The sequence below is a fragment of the Odontesthes bonariensis genome, chromosome 4 (assembly GCF_027942865.1).
Source record: "Odontesthes bonariensis isolate fOdoBon6 chromosome 4, fOdoBon6.hap1, whole genome shotgun sequence".
NCBI lineage: Eukaryota > Metazoa > Chordata > Actinopteri > Atheriniformes > Atherinopsidae > Odontesthes > Odontesthes bonariensis.
Window position 1 is genome coordinate 24,381,283 of NC_134509.1, and position 22,282 is coordinate 24,403,564.

Genomic DNA, 22,282 nt, shown 5'->3' on the forward strand with positions numbered 1-22,282 from the left:
TGGTTTTTTACCACTGTTTTACGCTTACTGTGCACCACTTGGCGCGCTCATATTTGCGCCCATCATGATGGATTAGTCACTTCCTTTTGGACTTGTTTTTATTTATTTTCTTGGAGCTTTTGTGGATCAATAACGGATTTGCATGATGCTAAATGATGATGCTCATTTTGTCACTGAAGCGAGTGGACGTGCGGTGGATTAAGAGCCAGCGACTTTCCAAAGCTCTTGGACCAAATCTACCAGTTTATTCCCGTGAGACACTTTGACCTGTTTTCGATTTACGCGCTGGGATGGAGATCGAACTGAGACCCAGGCTCTGTTTTCTGATCAAAGGAGAGAGAGGATATGGCTTTCACCTGCACGGTGAGCGGAACAGAGGTGGGCAGTTTATCCGCAAAGTGGAGCCCGGATCCTCGGCTGACCTGGCCGGACTTAAACCGGGAGACCGGGTGGTGGAGGTGAACGGGGAGAATGTGGAGAAAGAAACTCATCATCAAGTGAGTGATTTTACACTGAATTACAAAAACGGGCCAGGAAAGAAACATAAACTCTCGAGGTTCAAACAATGAGTTCTATTCCTGTTAGACGACTTTTCTCCTTTGCCTGAGGAGGAGGAGGGGGGACACACTAAATGGGTCAGTCTGAGCCTGTGTAATGGGAATCACTGGGTGTCTTTGTCATAACACAAAAGTATATTTAATATGCTTGCCAGTTCAGAGAAAGCTGCATACACTAAATGACACCACACTAATTACTTTAATTCATCCTAAGCTCTTCTCTGTTCTCTTTGTCCTCTCTGTAGGTGGTGAACCGAATCCGTGAGGTGGCCCACCGCACCAGGCTGCTGGTGGTTGACAGAGAAACGGATGACTATCTGCGCAGCCATGGCCTGGCCTGCACAGAGGACCTGGCCATTGAAATGGGAACCCTCTCCCCACGTCCCTCTCCGAGACCCACACCCTGTGCCTCTCCCATACCCAGAGAGAGCTCACACCTGTTCCTGAAACCCAGCCATACACACACAGTTCAGTTTCCTGCCGCAGAGTCACCCGCTCGCGTGGCCACACGAGGCAAAGTCAAGACATCCTCAGAGACATCAAGTTCAGCGACAGACACAGAGGTAAGAATGAAAGCGATACTCCGGAGTAGATTCAACCTGGGGTCATTTGAACCGTGATATCCAGCCAAGTAGCCCACCCGCAGTTTTTTCGATATTGGCTGAACATCAGCTGAGTTACTGAGTTATCACGAATAGCTTCATACAAGGGTTAATGGATCCTGGTCCGTATCTCCAAAATTACCACACTAAAATCACATGCCATGACACCAAACTTCTACAGTAGTACAAATATGGTCTGCACTCACAAAACGATGCATTTGGAAGTTTGAAAATAGTCCAGGAGTTTATTATTATCAACACAAGCCTGATAGCTTTTCTGCTGCTAAAGCTGCTTCGACGTCACTTCTGGGAGCTGGGAGCTTCAAAGTAAGATGAGGGTTGATCTACTACTGTAGACATTTAAAGTTTGTTCTCAGTTTGTACGCAGGGCTTTAGACAGTGAATAACAGCCAGACTTTTATGAAAAGAATTATAAAAGGTGTCGATGGTCCTTTAAAATCTGAGATGTCCTCCTTACTAAACTTGTTGTGTGTCCATCATGGTCACAAATTTTAAAACTGCTTGAAGCTTTGAGAAAATAGCCTTTGCATGTCTGCTGGGAAAAAAGAGGGAATCAGGCTTTTAACACAGCAACGTTACATAATTAGGCTCAAGAACAAAATGTCACATTCTCTGTCCACAGAACTCTGGACCTGACCTTACAGCTACATAAAAAACAAGGCCAGGTACAACCCAAACATTATCATGGCTTTGTTATAGACATAGATATATAGAATACACGCATTTGAATTCCTAAAAATCAGTCTTTATAATGCAGGAGAAACAACAGTTCCACAAGTGCCCCCCAGACAACAATGTGACGTCTTAATGTCTGCAGAAATAACCCAGAGCTGGCTCTCACAGATTGTGCTCATTGTTTGGACTCTAAACAAAGTGGACCAGGATCTGTGAGGTTAGCGGCTCACGTCAAACTACCATCTGTTTAGCTGAAGGCAGAGTAAATAGAGGTTGAATCTTTGCCGCCCTCATGGCTGTGTTTCTCATTTTTTGTTAAAAGGTTCCTTTGAAATGAGATGAAATGCTGGAAGAAAAGTCCCCGTACAGCACTGTTACATAACCTCCAACAGCAGTTCCAACTATAAGTTTAATTAACATTCTGCAACGAGTGACATTATTTAGCAACGTACTCTGAATGGTGAACAGTGTGATTATGTTTGGACAGTAATTCAACAGCTCTGATTAAGGAACCATTATGGCAAGATAATCCCAGATGAATGCCATAAAGGCTGATTTTCATGCCCTTGATAAGCACACGAAAGGATCACACACTCACACGCAACCGCTCTCCCACCCCTCCACCTCCTCCTGTGAGTGACATTAGCCTCATCAAACATGTAAATACAGACGCAACTTCATTGTTGCATGGCGTATATTATGGCAGCAGATGCCCTTATACAGCAGACTGATGTAACCACAGGGTTGGCAGGTATCACATCTTCACACGACTCACTTCATATTCTGCTCTCCTTGTGTGTGTCTAACACAATTTAGCAGTAAGCCTAACTCCAGTCGAATGAATATGTGAGTCAGGTTGTAGCTTCCTTAGCTCCACTTTATTTTGATGAACCACATACACGTTTTAACATGGAGTAAAACTGTAGGACAGAAATAAAATTGCTCCTTTTAGTTTAGCATCATTAGAAAAAGTCAAACAAAAAATCAGAATGCCATGTTTACTTTAAACAAACTAATATGAACCCATAGGCATCATATTGTAATCAAACTTCTCCACAAATAAAGCTTAAATAAATTATACTCCTGAATATTAAATCAAAACTTACAGACGGTAGTGTCGATGGCATAAACACAAGGCAGATTGCAGTGGATGAACTTCTTCACATGTGGCTGACTGAAAACTAAAGAAGATTGCACATTTCCTGTTTCATACCCAAGCTGACCTTCAAACTAAAGGTCTGGATAGACTGAGACTAAATTAACATTAAACACCTATCTCACAACAAATTAAGGGGCAGAACACTCTCCGCCTGGTATCTGTTAAGATGCCACATATCAATACTCAAACCATAAACTTATAAACCTGTCAGTCCTCATTCTTCAGAAGCATAACAACTTCTGTAACAGGCCTGAGAAACTTTTTGGCAGCTCCATTCTTGATGTCCTTGACCTCAATCCTGCGGACCTTGCCATCACTGCCTCGGAAAGTGTCTGTTATGAGAGCCATGGGCCAATCATTTCGGCATGTACGATCATCCTTCAGCAAAACAACGTCATCCTTTTTAATGTTGGGACTTGACCCTTGCCATTTGTGGCGAAGTTGTAGTGTGTGCAGGTATTCACGTTTCCAACGATTCCAGAATTCCTCGGCCAATCTTTGAACTTGGTGCCACTGTTGCTTATACAGATCCTTCTCAGTGAATATCCCTGGAGGAGGTATAACACTCTGCTTCTGAGTGAGAAGCATTGTTGGAGTAAGTATCTGTGGAACATCTGATCTGAGGATACAGAAACTAGAGGTCTTGAGTTGATGATGGCTGTTACTTCTGCCATCAGAGTGCACAGGACTTCATGAGACAAGCTGGAGGAGGGAGTACGCATCAACATTGAGTCTAAGATTCTCCTTGCGATTCCAACCATGCGTTCCCACACACCGCCCATGTGCGAAGAGTGAGGTGGATTGAAACGCCACGTGCATCCTTGATTGTTTGTGTACCTCTGGACTTCTGATTCTGTCATCACCTTATGGAACTCCAGCTCTCTGCAAACACCAATGAAATTGGTCCCACAGTCTGAGTGTAGCTGTTTGGAAGGACCACGGATTGCAAAGAATCTTCTTAAGGCATTGATGAATGATGAAGTGTCTAAGGAATCAATGACTTCTATGTGGACCGCACGTGTGCTCATGCAAGTGAAGAGTACAGCCCAGCGCTTACTCTGAGCCATGCCTCCTCTTGTGCGCCTAGCTGTCACAGTCCAGGGACCGAAAACATCTAGACCAGTGTAGGTAAAAGGTGGAGTAGTGCTCAGTCGTTCTTGCGGGAGATCTGACATCTTTTGCTTCTCTCTTTTTTTACGGAGCTTTCGGCAGATGACACATGTATGAAGAACAGCACTTATGCAGCGCTTGCCACCAACTAGCCATATATAAGCAGCTCGAATGGCGCCTGCACTGAATGTCCGACCTTGATGCTCAACCTGCTCATGATAGTGTCTGATGAACAACGTGGACACATGGTGTTTTCCTAAAAGAATGACTGGATGCTTTTCTTTGTCGCTTACATCAGCAAGTTTAAGCCTGCCCTTTGAAAGAACATCTAATCCTTCAGGGAAGGAGGCTCGCTGTACAGCAAGAATAATTACTGTTGTGGCTTTCGACAACTAATAATAATAATAATAATACATTTTATTTATAACGCACTTTACATTTACAATAAAATCTCATAGTGCTACAGTGGGATAAAATACAAATATTAGGTTCAAAAGCAGAGACAGTAAAATACATATAAAATACACAAATAAAAGTAGTGAGTCCTTTAAATGCTAAAACGAAATAAATACAGGATAGAGCATTTAAAGGGAGATCATTAAAAACATTGGGTAAAAAGAAAGGTTTTCAGGCCTTTTCAGACAACTGATCAGTGGTAAAAGGTTTTGGCCACCAGTGCCAACCATTGCATCCTGTGGTCCTTCTGTCCTTCTTGAAGGAATGAACTACATGAACAAGTGTTGCAACTGCTCTTCATAAGGACTTCCAGGAAGAGAATTTTGTAAACCTCTCGGGATCTAGTTGGTTGACCTTCTGGCTTGTGACACAGCTTGTTACTTGTGATCGGATTTCTACATCAGAATCTGGATTGATGAGCTCAAAGGTCTCTTGCTGCTCAATGGTTGTCCGTGATTTGCATAAGAATGCTGGACCTGTGAGCCAGCTGGTTCCAGTTAGCTTTGAAGCTTGGACTGACCTAGAAGCATGGTCAGCTGGGTTATGCTCCATAGGCACATACTTCCATTGGTTGGTTCTGTAGACTGCCGGATTCTCTGAACCCTGTTGTGGACATACACATAAAAGCGTTTTGACTGATTATGAATATAGCCCAGCACCACTTTACTGTCGCAGTAGAAGGTAACAGCATCAACATGAATGTCAATCTCTTGAACGATGAGTTCGGCCATTTCTACGGCTAGCACTGCCGCACAGAGTTCTAATCTGGGTATGGTTGGTTCAGTTGGAGGTTGGAGTCTCGCTTTTCCAAAGACAAACCCCACATGTATCTGGCCGTTTTTATCTGTAGTCTTCAGGTATACTACGGCACCAATAGCTTTGGTCGAGGCATCTGAGAAAACACATAACTCCTTCCGACTGGCATTGGAGCAAGAAGTAATGGTATAAGCTTGAGGGATGTGAAGATGTTGCAATTCCTGTAGCGACTCTCTCCATGTCTCCCAAACTTCAGATTTGTCTTGAGAGAGTGGGCTGTCCCAGTTAGTTCCATCCTGGGTGAGCTCCCTCAGCAACAACTTGCCTTGAATGGTCACAGGAGCAACAAAGCCGAGAGGATCGAAAAGACTGTTTATGGTGGAAAGGACACCATTCCATCCATCCATCCATTATCTTCCGCTTTTCCGGGGATCGGGTTGCGGGGGCAACAGCCTAAGCAGAGAAGCCCAGACGTCCCTGTCCCCGGCCACTTCCTCCAGCTCTTCTGGGGGGACCCCGAGGCGTTCCCAGGCCAGCCGAGAAACATAGTCTCTCCAACGTGTCCTGGGTCTTCCCTGGGGCGTCCTCCCAGTGCGACGGGTCCGGAACACCTCACCAGGGAGGCGTCCAGGAGGCATTCTCACCAGATGCCCGAACCACCTCATCTCACTCCTCTCGATGCGGAGGAGAAGCGGTTCTACTCCGAGCCCCTCCCGGATGACCGAGCTTCTCACCCTATCTCTAAGGGAGAGCCCAGACACCCTGCGGAAGAAACTCATTTCGGCCGCTTGTATTCGCGATCTCGTTCTTTCGGTCACTACCCACAACTCGTGACCATAGGTGAGGGTAGGAACATAGATTGACCGGTAAATCGAGAGCTTCGCCTTCTGGCTCAGCTCCTTCTTCACCACGACGGGCCGGTGCAGAGCCCGCATCACTGCAGACGCCGCACCAATCCGCCTGTCAATCTCCTGTTCCCTTCGTCCCTCACTCGTGAACAAGACCCCGAGATACTTGAACTCCTCCACTTGGGGAAGGATCTCATTCCCGACCCGGAGAGAGCATTCCACCCTTTTCTGGCTGAGGACCATGGTCTCAGATTTGGAGGTGCTGATTCTCATCCCAGCCGCTTCACACTCGGCTGCGAACCGCTCCAGTGAGAGCTGAAGGTCACGGCCCGATGACGCCAACAGAACCGCATCGTCCGCAAAAAGCAGAGACCCGATTCTGAGTTCGCCAAAACGGACCCCCTCAATGCCCTGGCTGAGCCTAGAAATTCTGTCCATAAAAATTATGAACAGAATTGGTGACAAAGGGCAGCCCTGACGGAGTCCAACCCTCACAGGAAACATGTCCAACTTACTGCCGGCAATGAGGACCAAACTCTGACACCGGTCATACAGAGACCGAACAGCCCATATCAAGGAGTCCAGAACTCCATACTTTCGGAGCACCCCCCACAAGAGTCCCCGAGGGACACGGTCGAACGCCTTCTCCAAGTCCACAAAACACATGTAGACCGGTTGGGCGAACTCCCATGCACCCTCCAGGATCCTGCCGAGGGTATAGAGCTGGTCCACTGTTCCACGGCCAGGACGAAAACCACAATGCACCTCCTAAATCCGAGATTCGACTATCCGGTGGATCCTCCTCTCCAGTACCCCCGAATAGACCTTGCCAGGGAGGCTGAGGAGTGTGATCCCCCTATAGTTGGAACACACCCTCCGGTCCCCCTTTTTAAAGAGGGGGACCACCACTCCGATCTGCCAGTCTGCCAGAGGCACTGCCCCCGATGTCCACGCGATGCTGCAGAGGCGTGTCAACCAAGACAGCCCTACAACATCCAGAGCCTTGAGGAACTCAGGACGGACCTCATCCACCCCCGGGGCCTTGCCACCGAGGAGTTTTTTAACCACCTCGGCAACCTCAGCCCCAGAAATGGGAGGCCCCACGTCCAAGCTCCCCAACTCTGCTTCCTCATCGGAAGGACACCACGTCTTGTAAATGGCTTGTCATTGATGGAGACTTGGAAGGGGAATATATCCCTTTTGACATCCCAACTCAATCCGAGGCTTCGCTGTGTGGGTACTGCGTCTCCATCCAAGTAGAGATCTTTAATGTCCTTAGTATGATCTCCAGCTGGAAAAGCTCTTAAGACTTCAATGCTGTTGGATGCGATCTTGTGAAGTCTCAAGTTTGCCTTGGTTTTCTGTAACAAATTGTGGAAACAAGACCGTCATCTACATAGAATTCCTGCTCTATGAAGTGTCTGGTGTCTGACCCGTACTGCTGCTCTCCCTTCATTGCTGCTCTCCTGAGACAATATGTCGCCACAGCTGGAGAAGGCAAATACGTGAACAAATACGTGAACTCTCATCCTGTACTCAATAATGTCCTTACTGGGGTCATTATCTCTGTACCAGAGGAAGCGTAAGTAGTTCCGGTGATCTTCTCTTACAACAAAACAATGAATCATCTATTCGATGTCGGCCATGACTGCTACTCGCTCTCTTCTGAAACGAATGAGAACTCCCAAAAGACTGTTATTCATGTCTGGTCCGCTGAGTAGCACGTTGTTTAGGGAGATGCCATTGTATTGAGCACTTGAGTCAAAGACAACCCTGATTTGGTCAGGTTTTCTCGGATGATAGACCCCAAACATCGGTAAGTACCAGCACTCTTTTCCTTTTGGTAATGGGGATGCTGGCTCCGCGTGATTGTTGTCAAATATCTTTTGCATAAAGGCAATAAACTGGTCTTTCATTTTTGGCTTACGCTCCAATGTGCGCTGTAGTGAAGAGAGGCGGTTCATTGCTTGCTCACGATTGTTAGGCAAAGGCGGCCTGGGGGACTTGAATGGAAGTGGAGCCACCCAACTATTGGACTCGTCCTGGAAAACCTCATTGTCCATTATTTGCAGAAACTGTTTGTCTTCCATGGAGAAGGCACGCTTATCATCATCTGCTGTTCTCTTAAAGACTGTAAGGCCGAGTGAGTCGTTATCCACCACAGCACTATGGTAACCATGAGATAGTCCATTGACTGGAATGAAGTTGACCGTTTGCTTGAGATGGACATGGTTTTCACAGGGTCTGAAAAGCGAAGGTCTTCCATCTTCTAGTATGTTTGTCTTAAAGTTGTGAACAATTGGCTTATGGACCTTTCCCAAGCACACATCACCCACTACCACCCATCCAAGGTCAAGCTTTTGTGCAAAAGGAGTATCGCCGGGACTATTGATCTGATGTCTCACCTTGTGAATCCGGAGAATGTCCCTACCAAGCAGGAGAAGAATCTGTGCATCATTGTCCAGTGGCGGAATTTCACTGACAAGGCTCTTTAGGTGTGGATGATGAAAGGCAGCCTCTGGCGTTGGTATTTCATCACGATTATCTGGTAAATCATCACATTCAATCAGCGTTGGGAGTGGAAAACTGATTCCATCATTCACTGCCTCAATTTGGTAGCCATTTGCTCTCCTGCCAGAGGTTGATGCTAAGCCAACACAAGTCTTCAGGGTGTAGGGGTATGAGCCTGCTTTGATTTTAAATAAGTTGAAAAACCATGACCTGGGCAGAGATTTGTTGCTCTGGTCATCAATCATAGCATACATTTTGATAGCTCGTTGTGGGTGCTCTTTTGGGTAGACCTTGACTAGACATATCTTTGAACAGGATTTTGAGTTGAAGCGGTCTCCACAAACTTCAGTGCACAGAGGACTTACGACTGATCCTGGTGTAGTGTCCTCCTTCTCAGACTCCCCGCCGTCATCTATCACAGGACTTGAAGGACCATTGTGGTGAACCAGGGTGAAGAGCTGTGATGTGCTTGTCAGTGTTGCATTCATCACATTTCAGTGTAACTTTGCAGTCACGGGCAAGATGAGTAGTGGACGAACAGCATTTAAAACAGATTCCTTGATCCCTCAAGTAAGCCTTGCGTTCTTCGATTGTTTTTAGCCTGAAGCCACGGCACTTCTTTAAGGGGTGAGGTTTGTTGTGGATCGGGCAATGCTTGGCCACATCATCTTTAAGCTGTGCTTCGTTTTATATAACTCCAGAGGAGACTTTGGTCTTGTCCACTGAGACTGGGGTTCTGAAATTTATGTGACGTGAGTTTGGATTTTCTGTCACAGAGCTGCTTCCAAAAAAAGGCAAAGCTGGGATTGTTTCTTGTTTTGGCTTGGTAGCAAATGAAGGAGGTGAAAAAGGAGAAGGGGGGGTAACCAACCTTATAGCCCTCTTTATACTTTGACCCTTGAGTGATCCATTTTTATTGCAGGTTGTATGGCAACTTTTCCAGAATGAGTTTAATGCCACGAGCAGTGTCCAAGTATGCCAAGCCGGGTAAGTAGCCATCCTATTTTGCTAAGAGTAGCTCCATTAGTAGATCCCCAAGCTCTCTTAACTTGCGATTATCTTTGTTTGTGATTTTAGGTAAGTTGTCCAATTTCTTGAAGAGAGCACTTTCTATGACTTCTGGAGCACCATAATATTCATCCAGTCTGTCCCAGGTCATTTTAAGTGCAATGTTTGGGTTGTCAATATGAACTGCTCTTAGGCGTTTGACATATCCAGAAGACTCCTTACCAAGCCATTTTGAGATTAAATCCAACTGTTCACTGGCAGTGAGATCCAAATCCTTGATGGTGTTTGAGAAGGCAGATTTCCATAGACTATGGACGATCATCAAAGTGCGATAACCCAGTGCTCACAAGCTCTTTGCATGCCAAGTATTTTGCCATGTTCATCATTACTGAAGACTCTGGTGGGTTCGTGTGTGAGGTGTCAGAATACTGTGGAAAAGTTAACTTGGTATTTGGCTGAAGTGTGTTGCACTTTGGTTCTTGTAACTGTGCTTCATTTTGAACTTGAAAGTGGTCTTCTCTAGCTAGCTGTGCTGGTGTAGTCGAGATGTGAGCAGTCCGATATGGGTTAGATGCTTCTGAACTTGGTTGTGGCTGGAATGGTGGGGGCCAGCAGTCTTTCACAATGTACTCGTCTTTATTAGTGTGGTTGCGAAGTATTCTCAATGGGGTACTCTGATATCAGGGACATATGGACGGATTCAGTGCATTGGTTAAGCTGCATAGTTTGGTTTTTGATGTAGTCACTTACACGCTCATGTGTCTTCTGTACCACATTCGGGAGGCTTTTCCAACTATGGTGTTCTTCGGTCTCTAATGGCGCTTTTCCACTAGCTCGGCACGGCTCGGTTTGGTTGTGTTTCCATTACAAACGAGTATACTTCGTGCCTCCTCAACGTGGGCAGGGTTGTCGTAACACGGCTGCGCGTGTTTCTGCTCACCCTGTGGCTTTTTGTCGCACAGAAGGCAAGAGAAGAGAGCCAGAGAAGACTCCTGGCCGCCAGACAAAACAGTATTGAAAAGTACCGGAGAGTTTTGTTACGAGCTTCAAAAAGACGACGTTTGGAGGTAAGCTAACGGTTGCTAAGGCTAGCTTTTATTATCCGCGTTATGACGCTTCCAGTGACGACACTCATCGCCCAATCAGTGGAAGGCAGTCGGCTGACATCACGTTTTAGTAACACTTCGGCCCGCTTGGAACCAGGGCTGAGGTGATACGGAAAATCGTCCCGGTTGCAGGTACAGCGTGCTAATGGAAACACGCAATAGCCGAGCCAAAGTGAGCTAGTGGAAAAGCGCCATAATTCTGCTGCTGCTTCCAAAACCTCAGCTTGGGCAATAACAGCTGCAGCTTATTTTTCAAGATTCAGTGCTTCAAGGTTGGCTTCTAGTCTTGCTTTATCAACTTTTATGCTGATCTCTCTCTGGGCGAATGAAACACGAGCACGAGCCGCTTCTGCTTTGGCCCTAGCGCGTGCTGCTGCAGCACTGACTGATGATGCACTTGAGCATTTTGATCTTGAACATCTTTTACTGCTTTTAACTGACACTCCATCTTGAGGAGGCTTCAGGTCTTTCTGTCTTGCACCTTCGGTGTGTGCTTCATTCTTATCTGTTGATGTAGCTGCTTTACTGCTGTTCAGCCAGCTGCAAACCGTCTTTTTACTATTCTGCTCTCCTTGTGTGTGTCTAACACAATTTAGCAGTAAGCCTAACTCCAGTCGAATGAATATGTGAGTCAGGTTTTAGCTTCCTTAGCTCCACTTTAATTTGATGAAGCACATACACATTTTAACATGGAGTAAAACTGTAGGACAGAAATAAAATTGCTCCTTTTAGTTTAGCATCATTAGAAAAAGTCAAACAAAAAATCAGAATGCCATGTTTACTTTAAACAAACTAATATGAACCCATAGGCATCATATTGAAATCAAACTTCACATTTACTGTAAAGATTCTCCACAAATAAAGCTTAAATAAATTATACTCCTGAATATTAAATCAAAACTTACAGACGGTGGTGTCGATGGCATAAACAAAAGGCAGATTGCAGTGGATGAACTTCTTCACATGTGGCTGACTGAAAACTAAAGAAGATTGCACACTTCCTGTTTCATACCCAAGCTGACCTTCAAAATAAAGGTCTGGATAGACTGAGACTAAATTAACATTAAACACCTATCTCACAACAAATTAAAGGGCAGAACACTTCACTTTAACTGATCTTACCGAATGAGGATGTATTCTCATGTTTACAACAAACTAAATATTTCTAGTCTCATAATTTATTGATCAGTAAAGTGATAATAAATGAAAATTGGAAGAAAAAAAAACTTAAGAGATACGGTTATAGTATAGTTATTCACACTCAGTCTTGTGTCATTTTAACACAATTTAGTAAGACAGTATGAAAATTTGTGAGCGTCACTTTGAATGATGCAGCTGTAAGGAATCCTGGGATGATGTTATCTCCCTCCTATTCACAGAAAATGGTTTTGTGTTTCCTGTGCTAAAATAGGTTATAGGAGGAGTTTGAAACCGCATACCTGCACAACATGGAATAAAAAGTTGCTCCTGCATTCAGAACTAAAGTGAATCAATTCTAAGTAAAAAAACGGACAAACCTTCAATTGTACCCAACATTACCTCCTCGGCAGATGTAATGATATAAAAGCATCGAAGCTTCATTCCTTAGATTTAGAGTATTTAACCAATTCTTGTCAAGGCTGCCACCCAGATTCATCTGGGTCAGCAAACTTCCTAACCAAAAAAACGAAGTGAGAACCAAACAACTTATTTAGTTTATCTCCAGTTTGTTCAGTTTGTTCATTTTCTCTTCAACACCTCACCATCCTTTTTAGTCAGAACAACGGATGAGAGCAGGAGGCACACATTAGAGAAAATGAGAATAAGCTAAAGACAGATGCTGTACAAGGTCAGAGGGGAAGCAGAAGTGAGTATTGCTTTACATTTTAAAAGAAATGCTTAACTTGCCTCAACACCTCAAAGGTAAAGCGAAAATGGGAAGACAGAAAAAAACAAGCAAGGAGAGCAGCAGGTCAGAGTTTCACTTTCACAAAGCCACCCCAAAAACCTTATTTATGACGAGAAAGAATAAAGAACATCCTCTCCCCTAAAAGGCCGTAAGCGTTAATGTTTATCATTCAAGCCTCAAAGTTACTTAAAAGCCCAACTATGAATTGAAACTGCCTTCAATATGTCACATATCAGTAAATCTGACCACACACAACATGGAGATATTATGTCTGTAGAAATAAATCTACAGGGATTGGCTGATTCCAGGTCAGCGTGGTGTGCAGCCAGAGTCTCTGAGTTAATTTGGGCCAACGTAACAAATATAGCAAACAGGCCAGTGACATAAACTGGTCTTTAAAACCAGTTACACATCAACAGTCTGTCGCCTCGGTGCTGCGTTCTGTGGCTACAGCTCACACTCCTGTCGTCAGACGAGGATAAACTCTGCTTTACTGATAATATTCACACACACTCAAAACGCCGTGGACACTCCATGCATTCGGTCTGTTGTTGATGGAGCACAAAGGACAGCGAGTTCAGACAGCCCTCAGGCCAGCTCATCCATTAAAGTGCATCTACAGTGTCATGTGACAGTCAATAGCCAGTGTTACCCGCAGGACAGGGACTAAGCTCTGGTGCACAACTCACATCCACAGCCAGCATGTAGCTGGTAGTAGAGTTCAAGGTCTGGGCAGGTGGGTGAATCACATCAGACATAATGTCTCGGATCCACTTTGTCGACTGATCTCAGCCACACTAACATAAATGTTCAAACTAATATTAATAGCAGTGATTTGTTGAACCTCACTAATGTATAAATCTAATTTTACCTCAAAGATGAATTTTAAACGGTGATTAAAACAGAAATTTGTTATTAAATATGATACAATTATCATTAAACAATTATACTGAAAACTGGACCACCATAATGAATTACTGCCCAGTCCTGACCGCTGTAATCTTTTAAAACCAGCTGTAAGAAAATATATCTTTGTTAGGACTTTCGGACATCTCAGAAGCCATGGTTAATAGTTGGTTACGTAATGTTGAGACAAAAGTAAAAATGATCACATACTCTTAAGAATTATACAAGTTTTTGTCAGTATAATTATACATGTACATTTCTCAGCGTATTCAAAGTCAATCTGGATTTCTTAATGGAAAACTGCAGGTTCTGTCTGTATGAGTGCTGAGTTTTCAGATCAATATGCACTCAGAAAGTTTTACCACACTTGTTGCTTACTCTTAACAGAAAATCCAACATATTTACTGTACTTTTGTTCACACGAAAACTTTTGTCTTTTCTAGTTGCAGGTGGAGCCTTCACCAGAGCCGACAGTTGAGCTTCTTCCTCGCCTGTGTCACCTGGTGAAGGGGGTGCACGGCTATGGCTTCAACCTGTACAGCGATAAGAAAAAGGGTGTACAGTTTGTGCGTACCGTGGACCCCGACTCAGCTGCTGAGAGAGCAGGCGTCCGGGCTGGAGACAGAGTATTGGAGGTATAATTAAAAGACCTAAATCAGCAATAACTCTTTGATTTACTCAAGATGTAATGTTACGTATCAGAGATTTCATTTGATTTTTAATTCAGGCTTTCAACACATTCCAAAGGAAGGACTTTGTAATGTTGTCATTCCTTCTCACAACACTTAAAAATGCTCTAACAGGGTGGATACCAATGAATGAAGTTTCTCCAGTGTTATTTTGTCATGTCTAAAGGTGTGCAACACTACAGGGTTGTCATTATTGCATTTTTCATTTCTCCACACATTCTTTATTAGGGACAGTACAGGCCTACAGGCAGGCCAGTTCAGTAATCATATCCTCTTCTTCCTCTGTATTCTTCCTTATTCCACAGCTATGCTTTTGTAATGTGTGCTGAATGTGGTTTTGTGTTGTCTTGCTGAAAAATGCATGGATTTCTCTTTCCTGAAGGTAGCATATTTAGCATATTCTGCTCTAAAATCTCTATCACGTTTTCTGCAAGTGTAAATGAGCTTTGACAAAGAGCACTGATAATAGTCTGGATGGTCCTTTTCATCTTTGTATGTCATTCATTTCTTCCAAAAAAGACACTGAATACTGATGGCTCTGACCACAGTAAACATTTCCATGGTGGGATGGTACATCCCAGATACTACAGAGTCCAGTTTTAAGTGACATTTGTGAATGGAACGCCATATTGTAGTGCTTGACAAAGGTTTTCCACCTGCTCTTGGGGTTAAATCAGCTTTTGATGAATGATGGTTCTTGATACAGTGCCATTTGGAGGATTGGAGATTACACTAGTCTAGCTAAGGCTTGCAGCCCTGCACTTTACATGCTTAAATCCTCTAGCCTCCCCGAATAGTTTATATATTATTCTCTGTAAAAGGATTAATATGCAAATCCTTTCCAATCTTTCTTTGAGGAATATTGATTCCAAACATTTCAGTGATTTTTTTTTCATGCATTTTTTGACAAACTGGAGATACATATTAGCTCCTTAAAGACTGCATTTTGTGGAGGCCTCTTTTGTACCAGATAATGTTTAAAGTCATATGTTGACATAATCTTTTTAAAATAACTTTTTTTTACCTGATTTCCCTAAATTGGCCTCATCCCAACTTTTTTGTAATGTTTTGAAGAATCTGGTGTATATTAACAATAAATTTTTCAATTTCACTCCTGCAGCTACACATTGCTGATATTCACAAATGTTTCTCTGTTGATCGCTCTTTTTGATTGTCCTCCCTATGTTGGGCTTCTTTGCATTGGTTGATATTACTTGAAAAAAATGGAAATGCTATAGGGGGCAAGTCTTAAACTACTGCAGCTTTCTGGATTAATCAGCTCTGTGTACTGATTTGACTCCTTATTGGATTAAAGCAAATTAGTCACACTCAGTGTAGATGAGAAAAGGGTGTTGTGTTTTAGAAGATAGAAAGGGGTTCTAAGCTCCCGTACAATTTTTCCTGTATGTTTGGTAGCAGAAGTGAGACTTTGTTTCCATTTCCATCTGCATGAGGTGAAGAGTTAATGAGGTGTAGAGGAAGAGTTTGGAGACAGGAAAGGAATTCATGCAAATCACTTCCCTCTTAAATCACAGACTTTATCTGTTTTGATCTTTTCAACAATACGCAATGGTCACTTTTGTCTTCGTCATCTTAACTTTCCTACACTGCTTTGTCTTCTCTGATGTTTCCTTCTTTTCGTCTTAGGTAAATGAAGTGACAACAAGGGACTTGAGGCACTCAGAGGTGGTGGCGCTCATCAGAGCAGGAGGGGAGGAAGCCCGCCTCCTGCTGGTCGACCCGGAGACGGATGAGCTCTTCCTCAGACTGGGAATCACTCCAACCAGCAGCCATATCAAAGGTCAAACAGCACACATGCTCTAAGACACAAAGCTTTCTACACTCCAAGAGGGAGTGCTTAAGTTTTTCTGCTTGCTATCATCACAGAGGTCTATGTGGATGACACACATACAGAAAGCACCTGGCCCACCCCGTCTCCGACCATTGAACTCCCCGCTACAGATGCACCAATCATAAACGTCACTCTGACAGACTCTCCAATCACAAACTTGTCCCCAAAATCCCGGGCCAATGGGAGCTCAGCATCCCAGTCTTCCAGAAGCTCCACCACCCAGTCAGAGCTCAGCAGCTCAGACATGAGCTTCCAGGTAAGAGAAGAATGACGTGAGAGGCAGGCAAAGCAGATAATGAACAGTCAGATAATGAGCAGGGGCTGTGTGTGCACATGAATCTTGACTGTTTGCATGTACCATAGGTTCCCGACGAGGACGATAGACGTATTTCAGATCCTTTCGTGGACTGTGGCCTGCGCCTGAGTCCCACAGCAGCTCAAGCTAAACAAAAGGTCCTCGCTACCCGCAATAAGAAGAGAGCACCGCCTATGGACTGGAGCAAGAAACAAGAGCTGTTCAGCAACTTCTGACCCAAGAAGAAGACAAGTACCACGCTACTCGCACCATACTCCCATCTTGCAGAGACTTGCAAAATTAAATTAGTACATTTCCAAAGAAGAGGGAAAAAGAGGTTAAAACTTTTGTACTGGAGCTGCACATTGAAAATTAAAAGAAAATATCAAATAGTATTCTCTAGGTGTCTGCTTTACAGAATCTGCAAGAACAAAACATGCTCTTTGTAGGTGGAATAAACAATGATTGCCAGAGCATTTAATGAGAGCTTTAGTGTGCTTGGAGCTGGGACAGAGTCATTTTATGGCACTTTCAGGTGCTCTGAGATGAAACTAGACTTCTGCACCTCTTGTTGGCTCTCTTGTCAAGCTTGATAAAGTCTAGAAAACATGTTCATATTCTACAAATGCAGAGACACATCCCCTCAGATGGTGGAAAACCTGATTCATCACATGAATCCTGGAGGAAAAGTGGCTATCCCTCCAATATCAGCAACCACCTGCTGTGCACAGAAACCCAATACAAGGAGGGTTATCAAAAAAAGCATCGAAAGGAGAAACGTGTGAATATAAGATGCAAGCTGTAGAACTGGAGTTGCATTTAATAGCTACTGTATTCTGAGCTCGGTGATCTTCTTCTGAACCAGTGAGCTGCTAATTTAATTTTCCTGTGATATCTAAATGTTTTGTTGGTGTTGGTCTTGCTGTGTAGGTAGATCTATGATGAAAGGAGGTGATAAGAAATGACAGCATGTGGAATGGTGTGAATAATAGCTGCTGCTGTTTATGTGGCATTAAGCCTGTAATCAGCTTGTAGGAGGTGCTGCAGGAGGGAGGGGTCAGTTTTTTTTGGTTGTTTTTTGCCTTGTCTCAACTTCTGCCTACTTCTGAGTTTTAAATTATTGTCATTTCCGACTGACTGCGTCTGTGAACTGCTATTACGTTGCCTGATTTGTTTTTGTAGCAGATAAGCTTTTCTGCTATATGTGTAGATTTAATTTCTTATAAATCGCATCTTAATATTTTAACTTTCAGAGTCCTGAAATAGTTATCTACTGTATGTATTTACTTTTTTTTCTTAGATTAAATACTATATAATTGTTAATGTAAATACAGAGCAAATGGATGAGGCTAAGTTATAAAATAAATAATGTTTAATCACCTCAGTGCTTCTCATAGATGTTCTACAGTGATTTCTGGGATATATCTAAAGTCCCCCTAAAGTATTTAACCTTAACACAGATAATCTTTTTATGTTACATATCATGAGTAAAATCATCCATCAGTGCAATGATTGAGGACTTTTCTGTCAGGCCGTATGTTCTACGTGGACTATTTGGAGACAGGAGCAGAAACCAGTCCTTATGGCAGATTTAATTTGCATGAGCTTTAAAGAGCTGTAATGAGAAGTTAGTACAGGTTAGATGGAGAGCACAGCAGAAGTAAGGCCAAGCAAGGAGCCATATAACATGGTGAGCCATGGGAGGTGGCCAGAAGCTTGCTCGCTATCCGTGGACGCCGCTAATTAATTAAGCACCGGGTTGGATAGGGCCAGGAACTAAGCTAGCGTGGGAGCTGGAAGAGAGAATTCTCGGCCAGGCAGCAAGCCAAGCACATGCTAAATCTGGGAGCACATGGCCAGATAGGCCTGGGAACAGGCCAGCTTCTGAAGAGTGAGCTTCCACTCGAGTGCCGCTGGTTCTTACTTGGCCTTGCTTCCATCCTGTGCAACCAGTCCTTGGAACTGAACTGCTTCTGGAAGCACCAGACTTGCTAGCAGTTATGAGTTAGACCAGATCCTGGTCTAACTCATGAAAATTAGCATCACACAAGGTTGTATTCATATGAAAGTATATCTATAGTTCCATGTGAATACAACCTTGTATAATCCCTTCTGTTATGAGAATCGCTCTCTGAGTCAAACATGCATGTCTTTTTTTTTTTTTATTTCATCTGGGCTTTATTAAACATGCAGTCATAACACATTAGATATTAGAATTGGTCATTACTTAGCAGAGACATGGAGGATCGTTGTCAGCGGCTGGTGAGTGTAAACGTGGAGGCCAGATTAGTATCGATCCCCATTTACTGAATAGGCAAGAAATTCTAGAGCAATGTTAAAGGTATGAGAGGTTTAATCCGGGAAAAAGTTTTAAATGTACAATTTGGAGGTACACAGATGAGTTTTTAGAGGATTGAGCAGGACTTTGAGAAGTATTAAGAGAAGTGAAAAGACGTCAGTGGAGGGACTTTCCAGAACACGCATATGCAAAGCTTCAGGGTGAACAGCGAATATCAAGCTACAGATAAAACGATGATCTGCCATGTAACAGAAGCCTGTGCAGTAATTATAGAGCAGGAGAGGGATGAGATCAGTGGTTTGTGGGTCATTTCAGACAGACTTTCAGCTTTAAAGAGCTAAATATTTTCAAGAAAAGTTTAAAAATGATTGATTCACTGGAAAAATGAAGTTAACTCTCACATTAAATTGAATCAAATGTAAATAGTGACATTGTAAAGAATCCACTTTTTCAAATTAAGTACAAACATTATTTGGAAAGTTAGTAAAATAATAATAATAGCTTTAATAAAATGAATACTTACTGTGTGCATTGAAGGAGTCAGCTTATTACTATTCTCATTATTTTCATTGTATTCTCCGGAAATGTTTGGTTACTGTTTATAATGTAAATAAAATACAGAATTAAATGATTTGAAGCTGATCTCAACCCAGCGATGTGCATCTTTTTGTGTTGCATCATTTCTTGCTTGATGAAATATTTCAATTTGCAAGGACATTTTTTTCATTTAATAATTTGCGAATATCATCTGATGTTGCTGAAAAAAAAGGTTTGTGCACGACACAAAGCATTGCAGTTCCACAAAAAAAGGCTCCCAAACTGTGTCCCACACTCATTTCTCTTATATCTACACAGAGATGATTAGATTATGACAAACTCTGTGCTCCGACCCACTACGTGACGTCAGCTGCCTCCTTTCACTGCATATCGACTTTGTTCATCTACAACATTGTGATACATGAAAACATACACACATTCTGTCACATGGAGTTGGCTGAATCTCACACAAGAGATCTTTAGTTTAAGATTCACCACAAACCTTTAACTTTTCCGCTTCCTTTCCCACTCACTTTACCCTACTTCGACCTAAATGATTTGGGTTCGGAGTTCAAAGTGCATGTTAGGTCCGTACTGATAAATACATGGTTAGAGTTAGAAAAGTACACATTTTAATGGTCATCAGTCATGTTTACAGTTGTGATGCTGATGCTGCCCTATACAAAGCAACAGCCTACGTTATATATTGTCATCTCACAATTCTAACTATGGATTGTGACACTGCTACACTTTGACAATTGTACATGTTACATGTTTACTGGTTAGACCGGACTGTCATAGAAATTTAAAAATCATGGCTATTCGGGAAGAGAGATTTCTCCATGTTTGGAAGTACCAGAGACGAATATTATTCTCACAATGCTGAACTATTTGCCAAGGAAGTCTTTCAGAGTGGTGAACCCCTCCATGACATTACTTCTATACAACGTCTCCAGTCTTTTTAGCCTCTGTAACAATTTTACTTCTAATTATAGTCCCGGTAAACTGAGCAAATATTTATCAGATACACAAAAAAAAAGCAAAAAGGTTTCCTTTGTACCATTTTCAGATCGATGTGAGCACTTTCAAAAACGTATTAATTGCTTGTTTTTGTTTCACCTCTTTCACAGTCTCAACATTTATGGAAAAAGACTTGTCATCACAAAATAATGCAGTCAAAATTAAATACACATGTATAAATGTATAGTGCAGTGGCCATTTCCTAAATATGCATCAAGATATCATAAAATGTGTAATCTATTAAAAAAGAATAATTTAAAACAGTTCAAAAGAAGTTGCTGTAAAAGCATCGTGCACTAATTCAGCGATTCACGTGGTGATATTTAAGCCTTTATCTGAAATAAATCAGCTGTATTTTTTTATGCAACTTAGCATCAACTACTAAAAGTTTTATACACGTCAACTCTGCTGTGAAACTGAACCAAAGCAGGTGTTAGCTTTTCTTATCTGTTAAAATATCATTAGAGGTGAAAGGTCGGTTCCTGTTGTTCACATACAGATATTTATAGTAACCTAACACTCACACCACCTCACGATAAAAATATGTCACTTTAATAAGGTTTAGCCCTGAAAGCTTGCGTATTTCTTAAAGGTAGGTTACACTCCAACCTCATCTTCTGACAAAAGACACGGGACTGGAGGGTACAACAACCATTATTCAGCATGCACGACATGATTTATTTCAAGAATCCACAAGCCGGCTGGATCTTCAGTAAAATTTTACACACTGAAACTATAAAGCATGTAACAGACTCAAAAGCAGTTTATTTCCATTCCCGCCTTCAAAGAAAGGGAAACAAGACTGGTGAAAGTAAGGTACCAAAGTCTTTTTGCTCAGTCATATTGTAAATCAGGTCAATGTGCACTGCTCAGCCATAACATTATGACCACTCGATTCTTACTGTGCGTGTCCTCCTAATGCTGCCGAAACGCCTCCAACCAGTCAGGGTACGGACAAAGAACAACCGAGGGTGTCCAGGAGTGTCTGGTACTGGAACATTAGCAACAGATATTTTGGCCCTCTGGGTTTTTAGGTGGGTTCTTTCCTATCCCCTGAGAACCCATCAGATTGGTATCTGGTTAGTTTGGAGGCTCTCTGTCCTGATCTTTGAGCCGTTCCGGAGCAGTTTTTGAGGAAACTGTTACTGTGAAGAGTGCCGTTGGCATGTAGGGGTGTGACTGGTCTGCAAAAATGTTTAAGTGGGTGGCAAGTGTCAAAGTAACATCCATGTGAAAACTAGGACGCAAGGTTTTCCCAGCAAAGATGAGCAGCATTACTCGTTTTACCTGTCAGTGGTTTTAATGTTATGGCTGATCACTGCATTTCTGAGTTCAAATCTAATGCAACAGTATCATGCGCTTTATTCCATTAACAGAACTCTGAGAAAATAAAAAATGTAGAAAGCGTCCCCACCCCTTGCTACACTCAAACTTACGGTGTTCCTGACTGCCACTGAAGCAGACTTCTACAATATCACCTAAAGAACATGTACACTGCTCTTCCCAATACAAAAACTGGTCGTGGAACTAGAAAACATCAGTAAATTTTCAAAAGAAAGAAAAAAAAAAAAAAGGTAAAAGAATAAACACTAAAATGAAAAAAACAACCTAGACATTTTCTGAAAATTTCTCGTACAAATTTCGCACTAAAGAGCCTGTTGAAAAAGATCTAGACTGGGACTCAGATTGTCTCCCGTTTGAAGTGACTAATGATTGGTTTGTTTATCTCGGTGGTCACAGTCTAGGTCCAATCCATCGCCAACGTCTACCTGTGTTCATATGTCTACATGCTGCAAAAAAAATGGTAGATTTGAAGTGAAAAAATAGATTTCCCTGTATTGAATTTTGCTGGCTAAATCCTAACCGTGATGACTCATTACAGCCCTGCTGTGCCTGTACTTACACATCAGCACGAGGCAGATTTGATTATTGATGCAGCAGCTCGCCCCCTGCTTATTGTTCATCTTTAAATTTCTGTGGCTATTGC

General features: G+C 42.7%; 1 protein-coding gene across 1 annotated transcript; it reads left to right on the plus strand.

The window, feature by feature from the left end:
* Window positions 1-290: 290 nt before the first annotated feature.
* nherf2 (NHERF family PDZ scaffold protein 2) lies at window positions 291-19,390 on the plus strand. The gene is made up of 6 exons (XM_075463575.1): window positions 291-497; window positions 803-1,120; window positions 14,047-14,238; window positions 15,940-16,093; window positions 16,180-16,400; window positions 16,508-19,390. The coding sequence occupies exons 1-6, from the start codon at window positions 291-293 to the stop codon at window positions 16,673-16,675; spliced, it is 1,260 nt and encodes a 419-aa protein (XP_075319690.1). The 3' UTR covers window positions 16,676-19,390.
* The last annotated feature ends 2,892 nt before the right edge of the window (window positions 19,391-22,282 follow it).